Source organism: Papio anubis, chromosome 10 (assembly GCF_008728515.1).
Source record: "Papio anubis isolate 15944 chromosome 10, Panubis1.0, whole genome shotgun sequence".
Taxonomy (NCBI): Eukaryota; Metazoa; Chordata; class Mammalia; order Primates; family Cercopithecidae; genus Papio; species Papio anubis.
In genome coordinates this window covers 54,066,117-54,079,401 of record NC_044985.1, presented here as the reverse complement: position 1 = coordinate 54,079,401, position 13,285 = coordinate 54,066,117, and the positions used below count along the sequence as shown (strand labels likewise).

The 13,285-nt window shown below is 40.7% G+C and overlaps 1 protein-coding gene across 1 annotated transcript in view; it reads right to left on the bottom strand.

Moving 5' to 3' along the window:
- MYO3B (myosin IIIB) overlaps positions 1-13,285 on the bottom strand; it is a 485,789-nt gene that overhangs the window by 311,937 nt on the left and 160,567 nt on the right. The window contains exon 8 of the mRNA XM_031651705.1: positions 10,622-10,687. Within this exon, the coding sequence (XP_031507565.1) occupies positions 10,622-10,687 (66 nt within the window). The remainder of the gene's footprint in view (positions 1-10,621; positions 10,688-13,285) is intronic.

The following is a 13,285-nucleotide window of genomic DNA, read 5'->3' as shown; positions in this document are numbered from 1 at the left end:
ACCAGTCATACTACAGTGGGGCCCATCCTACTCCAGTATGACCTCATCTTAACTAGTTACATCTATAATGGCCCCATTTGAGATATTGAGGATTAGAACCTCAATATAGGAATTTTGAGGGGACACAATTCGATTCATGACATGGGGGATTGAAGCCAGGTTTTCTGCACGTGTGTGTGAAGCACTGCTTGAGCCTCAGGGTTCCACCTTTGGGCCTCTTTTAAAGGCAAAAATTCTCATTATTCACTAAAATATGGGCTTTTAAATAAAATTATTCTTTCAAAAAATCATGAAATAGCCCTTCATACTAAAAATAAATTATGAGATTTTCCCCTCCATTCACTAAGCTGGTATGACAGCTAAATATTATGCATTTGATGACCCTAGAAAGTTCTGAATTAAAATACTAAGAAGGCGGTGGAAGCCGCACATATGCCCAAAAGCACATAAGACCAAGAGAATCTATGATGACTTCGTGTATCTAAATTTTCGGTTATAAATTTTTAATTCATTAAAACACACCCACACATACACCCCTTTCTTCATTAGTGCCAAAGGGCTATGTCTGTTATTTTTATCCCTGCCAGAAATTATCACTGGGCTGAAAGAATGTAGTACTGGTGACATGAACCTGCATTTCCATTTTTAATTAAAATTCTAACTGACCCAGAGCCAGATTTCCTTCTGCACCAGAGCCTGTGGAAGCACTATAACAGAAGCAGCAGAGAATGGAAGAGCAGGCAGGAAGCTGGGAGCTTTGCACTGAACTAGGAAGACATCACAGCTCTTAGGAGAAGACCGGGAAAGGTGTCAACACGGCCATCCTACTGCTCCCACCTTGTCCTTACTTTCCTTCTCTCTCCCCACAGGCCACACGTCAGCCCTGGGGTTCAGAGGGATCCTGACAGCTACCCCTCAAGATCCTCTCTGTTGTGATTCATCCTCCTCTGGGCCCTATAGTTTCCCTCCCTGACTCGTACGTTTCTTTGGATAGCATCACTATTGTGAGTTATAGTATTCATCACTGTCATTTGATACTATTCATTTGATAATAATATACTCATCACTAGTATTTGCTGAGCTTTCACTCTGTATCTCACTTAATTCTCAGTCACCCTATAAAGTAGCATGATGCAGATTGCTTCCTGTCCATACACTCTCCCCTTTACTTAGGGATAGAGCCCCAGTAGTGACCTGGGTCCACTGCTGCCCCGTCAGAGGACTGTATTTCTTAGCTTCCTTTGCAGCTAGGTGTGGCCATGTGATAAAGTTGTAGCTAATGATACACTGTGTGAAACTGCCAGAGAGCCTCCCCACCACTGTCCCCGAGATGGAGTCTTTCTCTGCCACCCAGGCTGGAGTGCAGTGGTGCAATCTCGGCTCACTGCAACCTCCACCTCCCGGATTCAAGCAATTCTCCTGCCTCAGCCTCCCGAGTAGCTGGGATTACAGGTGCCCATCACCACACCTGGCTAATTTTTATATTTTTAGTAGAGACGAGGTTTCACATGTTGGCCAGGCTGGTCTTGAACCCCTGACCTTGTGATCTGCCCGCCTTGGTCTCCCAAAGTGCTAAGATTACAGGCGTGAGCCACCACACCCAGCCCAGAGAGTCTTAAGGTAAGGAGACTTGCATTTTTCTCTCTTTCTAGCTAAAATACATATGTGAATGTCAGAGCTCCAGCAGCCATCTTGGCCCATGAGGTTCCACGGGAATGGAAATCATATTTAATGGGGCAGCTTGAGGGCAGGAGCGCAGGTGGCTGCCATGTGGCCCTGCCACACCAGCAGTACATATGTGGCCTAACTCCCAGCTGATTTCATGTGAGAGAAAAATAAAAGTCTAATTCTTCAAAGCCACTGTTTTTTGGGTTTTCTATCACATACGGACTTGATCTTAATGCCAACTGTTATTATTAGAGAAGTATTATTATTCTCATTTTGCAGATGAGGAAATTGAGGCTCAGAAAAGTTAAGTGACTTGTTCAAAACCAAAAATCTAATAGGCAGTGCTAGAATACAATTTGACTTTAGATCCTGTGCTCTTAATCTCTCCAACATATAGTTTCAAAAAGCCCTGTTTCCATTCTGAAAACACTGGAGTCATGTTTAACTCTTCCCTCTCTGTGGTACCTGTCTCCTCCTATAGTTACCAAGCACTGTGGATTCTGCCTCCCAGAGTCCAGGCATCCATTTTCCTTCCCACTGTTCCTTCCCCATGGAGAAGACTGTGGCTGGCTGACAGCAGAGAGAGATACTCAACTTGGAGAAGGTATTCCCCGGGCCAGGTGGGGAAGGTAGGGTTGTTTGCAGAGCAAAGAAGTGAAGGTGAGCCTGCGTCAAATTTTTTTTTTTTTTTTTTTTTTTTGGAAACAAAGTCTCTTTTCATCATTTAGGCTAGAGTGCAATGGCACAATTCGCTCACTATAACCTCAAACTCCTGTGGCTCAGGGGATCCTCCCGCTTCAATCTCCTTGGTAGCTGGGACTATACAGGCACACACCACCACGCCTGGCTAATTTTTAAATTTTTTGTGGAGACAGGGTCTCACTTTGTTGCCCAGGCTCAAACTCCTGGTCTCAAGCGATCCTCTCACCTCAGCCCCACAAAGTGCTAGGATTTCAGTCATAAGCCGCCACATCTGGCTTGATTCTGTCTTGACTCCTGTTGCAGCCAGTTCTCTCAGGTTGAGGGAGCTGTTGCCATTAAGCAGGAGTGGAGGGGTGTGTGTGTGTGTGTGTGTGTGTGTGTTAGAGGCCTGAACTGCGGAAGTAAGTGAGCTGAAGTCTAAATAAAGAGACAGTGGACAACGGATTGAAACACCACATTGGCGTCAAAGAAGAGAAAGTCATTGCCACTTTCAAAACACAGTTTCAGAATGGCAGCACAGACCAAATGCAAAGGGTAATAAAAATAATCTCTACTGCTGGTTGAGTGTGAACTCTGGAACAAATTTTCTGGGGTGCAAATTCCAGCTCCACCACTTACTAGCTGTGGTCTTGGAACTCTTGGCCTCTTTTTACCTTAATTTCCATAAAATAAGGATAATATTAGAACTACTTCATAGAATTGAGAGGATTAATTATACAACACGAAGAGAAGAGTGCCTAGCATAAGAGTTACATATAGGCCCGGTGCGGTGGCTCACGCCTGTAATCCCAGCACTTTGGGAGGCCAAGGCAGGTGGATCACGAGGTCAGGAGTTCAAGACCAGTCTGGCCAACGTGGCGAAACCCCATCTCTACTAAAAATACAAAAATTAGCCGGGCATGGTGGCACGTGCCTGTAATCCCAGCTACTTGGGAGGCTGAGGCAGGAGAATCACTTGAACCCAGGAGGTTGCAGTGAGCTGAGACCATGCCACTGCACTCCATCCTGGCAACACAGCAGGACTGCATCTCAAAAAAAATAAAAAAAAAAAGAGTTACGTATGTTAATTATTATTATTTGTCAAGCGCTACATATACATTATGTAATTTAATCCTCGCAGTGATACTACTCTCAGCCCCAATTTGACAACTGAGGACCTGCAGTCAAACAGGTTAAATATCTTTTCCAAGATTACACAGCCAGCAAGTGACACAGCTGGATATACATGCTATAGCACTGCTCTTTCACAGCTGCCTCTTCCTGGTGATGATCCAGGCGGCACTCTGGGGAGAGGCGAATGTGTGAGCCACCACCACCAGGCACAAGCACACACAGACAATGCAGCGTTCACCCTCACTTTCTATTATTTCAATTATAGAGTCTTTTCGATTTACAGTATGAAAATCAAGTGTAATTTTTTTTAAAAGAAGAAAGAAAAGCCAGTATTGAGAAAATGGTACAGACATAATTTAATGAATCCACAGCAGCTACAAAAGTCAGCTAACGTAATGTGTCACAAGCACTAACATAAAATCTATGACATATGCTACAGATCTGGTTTCTCACAAGATCTAAACCCAGCATCTGTGAGGAAATAAACAGGATACACTGACAACAGTCTAGATTACTCACGTTACTATGCCTTTTTCTTATTTTGTATGAGGCTAAACCTTCATTTATCTCACATTGCCATGGTTCCTAAGAAGACAGGATGTATTCCTAGAATATTTCAGGTATATGTGAGTACCGTGTTTCAAACTTCAAGTCACACTGAACTGCTTCCTGGTTTACACTATGAGAAAATCAGATTTTATTAGCTGACTTTATAAGTAGGGTATAAGTGAGATCAAATCAGGCCCTTGGAGTCTTTAGATAATCTATTAGGTAATCTAAATTAGATGTTCTTCAGGGAGATATAACCTTGAAATTCACACATAGCTTTATTTGTTCTTCTCATGAAAAACAAAATCCCAATATTTCAAAATAAGAAAGGATTTGAGCTGCATTTATAAGCATATTGATCAATACATGTTAAGTGAGGAGTGGATAATTTTGGGGGGGTTAACTTTTTTTGTGTTAATTTTGAGCTTCTCCATGAGTTTTTATTAATTCATTAATTCCCTGTAGCTCAAGAGATGCTAATTAATTCAAGAAATCATAATAGCTAATGATTGGCTAAATAAATCTAAAATGGAGAGAGTCTGTCACTAGAGATACCACTGCTCATTTTAATTAAAATTACGAATTTGTGAAGTAATGTAAATAAAGGTTATTGTATCCTTCTACTCTAGGAAGTATTAACCCTTCACATGGCCTCCTGAGAATCCAACAAGACTTAAACAGCCAAGAATATTTGTGGAACTTAATCACTGAGTTACGATATTTATCATTGCAAGTGTGTTGTTCATTGACACTATAAAGCCATGTGGAATTAAGCAGCCTTGAAACACAAAATGGAGAAAGGCTAAGAGCTGAGAATTGTTGCCTTTAGGGAAATACAATCAATGTCAAGCAAACAACCACCCCAAAATGGTTAGCTTTATCAGCATTCAGGCCTACAGTGAAAGAAGTGTTCCAGATCTGAGTTTCAATTTTTAAAGAATAAACATATGCAAATGACCATTAGTCTTCGTAGTTTTATGGCTCAGAGTGATCTTGTTAACATTCAGTGCAACTGCTTATACCCATTTGAATGTCATTTAGAGGGATAGGAAAGGCTGCTTCAACATTTGTGACTAAATGGCAGGGCTCAGCCACAATGCTCACTCTGGGAAATGAGAAATAGACACTGCAGTATGCTAGATGCTGATGCAGTTCAGGAAACGCTACCCCAAAACAAGGCTCCTCAGCATACTGAGTATTTTAAGCAGAAGACAATTAAGAAAACCACAAACACAGAAAGGTCCCTCTGACCTTCTCCCAGCCCCTCTCTCTTGAAGATCCTCTTGTGAGGGGTGACCTGCCCTATAATCAGAAGGAAGAAATGTTACACAGAGAGGCTGAGAAGAATCTGAGCACTTGCCAAGTTTCCCCCAGTTGAGTACCATTAGATCATACCCCTTTTTTGTTCAATCATACTTCTATACAACTGTCCATCATTCATTAAACCTAACCACAAAAGTAGTTTTCACTCGGTTTTTGAGTGAAGGCTCCTGTGTCACATAAAACTTACATTAAATAAATTTGTTTCACTTTTCTCTTGTTAATCTGTCTTTTGTTATAGGAATGTCAGCCATTAACCTCACAATAGGTGAGGAAAAGATACTACTTTTTCTCCCTTATACCACCCAAGCGAACCACTCCAAGAACAGTTCATGTGCAGGTGACCATATAGTTCAAGTCATTATTAAATCCAAAGCTGAGGAGCCATGATGCTGTTGGTGGAACTGCACTTGACCAAGAGAAATCCATCTTGATTGTCTCACTAATCGGCTCAAGGGCCATTGATGATGAGGTCCTAAATTTAATTCCTAATAAAACCCCTAAAGTTTTAGAGGCAAAATGAGAAAGCATAGCTCACAAATACCTTCTGATTAATGACTTGGAAAGTATATTTGTAATTTGTTCCAAAGACCTGAAATTAGTTTGAACTTAAAAAGAAAAGTGGCATCCATTAGGACCAAGGTGAAGTTGACAAAATGAAAATTATTTTTATCTTATCAAAAGGCTACTTCTGAATGGAGCCTCCTGACCAAGCAGAAGTCTGGCTGGTACTTGAACCAGATAAACTTGTTATGCAAATAGCTTTAGTCATAGGGGAAAGGGCTGATAATGAAATCTCTACAAAGCCAACCACACATTATAGAGGTGACAAAACACATCAAGCAGGGTCCTAGCATATGGATAAAAAGCAGTGCAGAATTTATGTGCACATTGCATTTAATTTATCATAACTAAGCTGTCAGGAATCATGCTTTGACAAATGCATAACTAATACGTATAAATGAATCAATTATCACTAACAACCAAAGGTTCAGAACCAAACAGGCTGATGCTTCTTTTAAAATGCCCCAAACAGGTTTACTAAAAGTATTTTAGACTTTTAGATGTTTTAAAAAATCTCTCCTACTATCTCCCAAATTAAGGAGGCTGGAAATAAATGTGAAACACACTAAGCCACATCCCCAGTGCTCCTGCTTTCCTACCTCCCTGGCCCTCCTACACGCATATGCACATGCACACACAAACACCCCTGTCCCCTGTCTACATAGCTATAATCACGAGGCTGCAGCCAGACCAGCTTGTTCAGATCCCTGCAGCAGTAATACAAAATCTTTTGGTGGGTAGTAACCAGCATGGACTAAAAAAGACCTAGAGTATTGAATCGACTCTGTTACGGCTCAGCAGTCACTTGAGGACAAAGTATTAAAGGTCTTAAAGCCGTTAAGGAACTTTTAGTCCTATTTATTCTTTAAAGAGAAACAATTAGATTTACTGTGGCTTGGTTTACAAAGGGAACTGAAGCAATTATCTGTATAATTCAGGTTAAAAGAAATTTTCCTAAAATTACCAGATAATCATCTTCTCCAGCCCAGTCCCTCCAATAATGAAAAGCTTATAATCTGAAGGTCTTAATCCTCCATCTTTCTTTCCCTTGCCTCCTAATACAAGCAAGATAAGTATAAAAACAAACTAAGCCTCTCTCTTTAAACAGACATTTCAAAACCAGTGAGTATCATTGTTTATATTGAATTAGAGATCTGAATAAATATAATGAATGGCATTTGGTCAAACTGCATTTGATAGGCTGAGTAACGGCAGCCTAGTGTCAGCAGTCTCCCCTACAAAATGAGAGGATATTATCTGGGGCTGGGCTCAGTGGCTCACGCCTGTAATCCCAGCACTTTGGGAGGCTGAGGTGGGCAGATCACTTGAGGTCAGGAGTTTGAGACCAACCTGGCCAACATGGTGAAACCCCATCTCTGCTAAAAATACAAAAACTAACTGGTCCTGGTGGCACACAGCTGTAATTCCAGCTACACGGGCAGCTGAGGCATAAGAATCACTTGATCCCAGGAGGCCAAGGTTGCAGTGAGCCAAGATCATGCCACTGCACTCCAGCCTGGGCAACACAGTGAGACTGTCTCAAAAAAAAAAAAAAAGGAAGAAAAAAGAAAGTATATTATTTGGGAATGGTGGGCAGGCTTCTATTTAAAGATATGTAATATAATAATCAGTCCCCAATTTTGAGAAATATTCCCAAAAATATTGCAGAAGAATTTATGGTTGAAGAACCTAAGATGTTATGGGAAAGCAGGATTGGAGGGCTGAGGTGCGTAAGGAATCTATGAACACCTACTATATAAAATTTTTCAGTAATAAAAAACTGTAAAGACAACTCATTAAACAAAAAGAAGACTGATGACATATATCCATCTTAAACTAGGAATAAACCACATAATCACTTAATTTCTCATTGCCTTCCTGATTCATTATAAACTTTCCAGACTCTCCCTCCCCTGCAATTTCAACAGGATGCTTTTTGCTTTGCTCCTGATAGTATGCACATTCAAAGGCATCGTTTTCTGTGTTTAGCCCTCCATTCTAGTATTCAAGACCTTTTGCAACTCAGAATGAGTGCATCTGAAATTCTCAGAATTGGAAAAACATAGCAGATCTGAATTGGCGTATAATAGGATTTGCCATAAGGAACCATCAGTGTTAGGGAGGAATTTCTGCATAGTTGACCCTTGAACAACATGGATTTGAACTGCACGGATGCACTTACACGTGGATTTTCTTCCACCTCTGCTAACCCTGAGACAGCGGAACCAACCCCTCGTCTTCTTCCTCCTCCTCAGCCTATTCAACGTGAAAAAGATGAGGACAAAGACCTTTACGATGATCCACTTCCAAGTAATGAACAGTAAACACATTTCTCTTCCTTATGACTTTCCTAATAACATTTTCTTTTCTCTAGCTTACTTTATTGTAAGAATACAGTATATAAAACATATAACATATAAAATATGTATTAATCAACAGCTTATGTTATCGGCACGGCTTCCAGTCAACAGTAAGCTATCAGTAGTTAAGATTTTGGAGAGTCAAAAGTTATAGGCAATGTTTGACTTCACAAGGTGGGGGGTAGTCAGCACCCCTAACCCCTGCATTGTTTAAGAGTCAACTGCATTGTGTGTAGTCCAATCCCTGTCATCAATTATGTACCTTTATTCTCAAATCCATCCAAGGAATACTGTGCTTAGTTTATGATTACAAACATACTCTTGAAAAAGAATACATAAGCCAAAGTTTTGTGAGTCTAATCACATTTTTAGAGGCATCAGGAGAGTTTGGTATGGGAAGCTGTATTAGTGAATATGTAATGGATTTTTCTAGGACAACAGCTTAGACAAGGTCAGTCAAGGGTATCTCTGTGCAGCAATGAAATGAAAAGGAAAAGTCTTTGGATCCAGCCTTTACCAGCAAAATCATTGGAACCTTAGCTCCCAGATTTCTTTCCTTGGGGTGGTCCGAAATGTGGTCCCAAGCTACCAGCATGTCTTCAGCTCTTTAGTTTTCTCTGCCTAGTCTTTTGGGTCCCAAACCTCTGGAAGTGGCTCTTCCACTGCTCTTATGTGAGCATCATTCCTCCTACAAGTATCTGTTTTTCCTCTCAACATGGCCTGACACCATCACCTTTGACTTGTGGCTGCTCCTAGTGCATTCTGCAGCCAGGGCAAAAATGTCAATGTGGGGCTGAAGGGGCAACGAGATACCCTCCACCCCTGGCCTTCAACTTCATGGTCATGTTCCAACACAGTCTTTCTTAGTAGGGTTCTTTGAGTTCTTTTCCACTCCCCTTTCCTGAGGAACATGGCAAAAGTTCAGGAGGGAAGGGACAAGCAAACGAATTCAGGGACCCTCAACTGTACTATATTTGAAATGAAAATGAAAATGAAATACAGGTTCATAGCTGTTTGCACAAACCTCATGGAGTCAAATGTATTTTGGAATTCAGAATTCTATCGAATTTTAGAAAGGTAAACTGGTACATTTACTGTATATTATGTCACAGCCCCAGCAGGATCTGGGGCAGCACACTATAATCAAACAAATATATCTGCCGCCAAAAACATGAATATTCACATTAAGTAAGATAAATAACAACTATAAATAGCCTCACAGTTAACCAAATCAGTTCATGTAAGGTTAGGTTTTTCTGTTAAATGACTCGACTACAAAATAACTTTTATCTTTTGGAGCTCTTTGGATTTTGGAATTATGGATAAGTGATTGTTGATCTGCATTGTGATTTATTAAGGAAGATGATCAAAAGACCCACTTTGCTTTATTGCCTGGCTTCTTTGTGAAAGCTAAGTTTGCACAGAGGCATAAATTAGAAAAATGTGTGTTGACCCTTCCCCACTTCTTGTTTATCAGCTATTTTGGTCACTTCTTTTCTCCTCCCATGACCTCTGAACACCTTGTTTGATATGCTAGATCCCACAGCACTTCTTCCAAGCTCCTGTGCCTTGGTACGGTTGGTAATGCCTGGTCTAGATTCCTGTCCCCACAATTCACCAGGCCCCTAGCTTGGGGTCTTGTAACCCCCTCCAGTAGTCTGAGTATCTTTTTCAGATTTAGGACTGGTGTGGTCCAAAAGCTCATGACCCCAACACTGAGCCACTGTTGGTTTCACTGTTGATTCTACTCCTGTCTGAGTCCCAGTAATTCTTGCCTAGTGACATAGCTCCTACCAGGTATGTCACACCATCAGCCTGGCCTCCATTTTGTTCCTCATACCTTACAGCCTTGGTTGGGATACCTTACCTTGGCACCCCAGGCCTGAGACTCTACTTTGCCCCTCAGTCATCTTGGAAACTGGACCCTTGTTCTCAAGCCACAGATCCTAGAGCAAGCCCAACTTTCACACTGCAAAAACTCTGTTGGAGGCTACTACTTTCTGCCTTCTCTTTAGTCCTAGTGTGGGCATCGGATTTTTAGATGTTTCATCTCTTCCCATTAAACATGACAAGTTGTCAATATTTGCCCTAGGACAAAGTAGGTTCTCCGATAAATGTGATCCATATGATAAGAAGGACTTATTATAACTGAGAGTCAAATGGAATGCCTTACCTTTCACATCTTGCAAAGGGATGTTCTATCATTTACTAAAACAAACCCTGAGTCATAATGTGCTAACAGGCATAACAACCTCTAGTGCCAAGTAAATTCCACAGCCTGGATTTCTGCAATCACTGATCAAGGCCTTGCTAGATATGCAATTTTTAGTGGAAGAAATACTCACTGTGAAATAAAGTGGTTGAATTCTTCACACCATTTTTCTGGATGAAGTAAAGTCGGTGGAGGATTTCTGAAAAAACAACAGCAATTTTTTCTTTAAAAAGAAGAGTTTCATTAAAGGCAAAATATCAACTTGTTTTTATTGATATCATTCTAAACAGCTCTAATAAAATCTGTTTGTTCTCATATAAGAGTCATTTTTTAGTGGTGGATTATAAAGCGCCAACCCCTATTCCTGTAGTCATTCATTTTCATTGACTGAAGACCTACTATGTCCCTGGCCTTCTCAGGACCTGTGAAAGTTACAAAGATCAGGAACATTCTTCCAGAAGCAGATACACTAATGAGGGGTGAGGCAAGCGCACAAACTACTATAACAGAACTGAGGATTATTAGTGCTATAAGAAAGCTATAAACATAGTGCCAGGGGCTTTAGTGAAATAGACTTTTAATTGTACAGGATTTTCAGATCATTATGGTACCATTTGAATTAATTATGTGATGCATTTAAAATATACTCATAAATTCATAGTCACATTTTTAACTATTTCCTATGTATCAACTTCTGCAACAAGCACTGGAGAAAGTCAAACAGTCAGAACAATGCCCCAGACTCTGTGAAGTTCATGGGTAGAGAAGGAGACAGACATATACCATACCTAATAATTGGAGGTCCAAGAGAATGAGAGAATGGCAGAAAGAACATTAGATAACCAGACCACGTCCTGGTGAGAGGGCAAAAAAAAAAAAGGGGGTGGGGTGGGGCATGGGGGAAGAGCCCTGAATTTGATTGAATACCCCAAAGAGATCTGATTTTAAAACAGAAGTGACTACATTACCTTAATTGATGAGACTTTTTTCTAGCAATACATGGAAATAGGGGCTTGTGGGCAACTCAAGTTCAGAAAATGAAGAAGGTGACAGTTCTGCACACCTGAATTATGGCTATAAATTTTAAAGCCATCACATGTGATCCTTGTTTTTACCTGGATTCCAACTGCTTCCTAAAGCCATGGATTGCTCAGATTCAATAGGCAGAGGAATGGGAAGCAGCAGGAATTACCAGAAATAAATATATATCAGATAATGTGACCACAAGTTGTCCCTCAACATCCATTATCTTCTCATTTCTTATGGCGCAATTTTTAATTCAGCATACTGCTGCCATAATAAAGATTATAATTTATTGAGTTCCTTACGGCTAGATGTGGTTCTGTGACCGAGTTCTAGTCAATGATTTATAAATAGAATTATTATATGGTATTTCCAGAAAGTCTGCTTAAAAGAGGGGAGACATGACATTCTTCCTCTTCCCCCTTCTTTCTTTTTAGAGCATGGGTATGATGGCTGGAGCTTGAGCAGCCATTGAGGACATCAATTTCAAGATGAACTTGAAAATGAAAACTATGAGCTGAGTATGATAAAGCAAACAGATAGAAAACTGGATTCATGATGACATTGCAAAGCTTCCATACCAGCTTTACTCTGCTTCCCCCTAATCTTCCTTTGTAAGAGAGAAATAGTCTTCCGTTTTCTTCAAGCCACTAGTACATGCAGCTGAGTCTAATCCTCAGTGAGATAACCTTTCCGAGTATTTTCCTACCATATGATGAGAACATAATACGATAAGTGACATACTAGAAGCACAAGCATGGTGCGTGGGTAGAATTAAGGTGCTGCTTACTCCATCTAGGGAGTCCCAAAATACTTTATAAAGAAGATAAACTTGAGCTGACTCCTGAAAATTAGAGTGGATTTTTCAAGATACAGAAGGAGAGTGAAGCTATTTCAGGCTCAGAAAACAACATGTGCCAAAACATAGGGACATAAAAAAGCGTAGTAAGTCCAAAAAAAGTAACTTTGAGGCTAGACTATATATGATCTTTTGGATCTGAAGAGAGAGCAGCAGGAAAGGATAAGGTGAGGAGGAAGAATGATTAGAGGAAGGAGATGATTTATCTGTTCTGCATATGAATTTAGTTACCCTTCACATCTTATAATTCAAAAACCAGTAAATTATCTGTGTATGACCCAGAAAGAATAGCAGTTAATTTTTCCCCCCTTCTCCTGGATCAGAGACAAAGGAGGAGGCTGCCTCTTTATCTCATTCACTCCATTCAACAATATATGCCTTCATCTTTCCCTAGTACCATCATATAACTTCAGCTTCAATCCTAGTTTGGCTCGGCAGTTCTTACTGCCTGTGGCTATCTGAGGTTTTACATCCACGTGCCCTGCCAGCTCACCTCTGTGGGCAGCTTTGGTGCTGTATCTTTCAGTGAGTCGGTTATCCTAGATCATCTCTACAGCACTTTCCAGGATTTGTACTTCCCTTGATCTTCTCAGGTTAACTGATCATTCTGTTCTCACTGAGGTCAGTCCCACAGAGAAGAGCTGCTTAAGCAATCTACTGTCTAATAGACTTAATTCACCTCCAAAGCAGTTCACCGTGACTAAGTCATTTGTAGACAGATTGAACAGATTTGACTGAAATGACACTAGTAGGCTCAACACTGGCCAGCCCAGCAGGGAAGGGGCATCTCTCTTCCATAAGCAGGGAGTGACCTGGCAAGGGTCCAGTGAGAAATAGATGGTGAATATCCACTTTAATATAGAGAACAATGTACCTTCCTGTTTTCAGTCTCTTTCTCCACAGGAAATATGCACA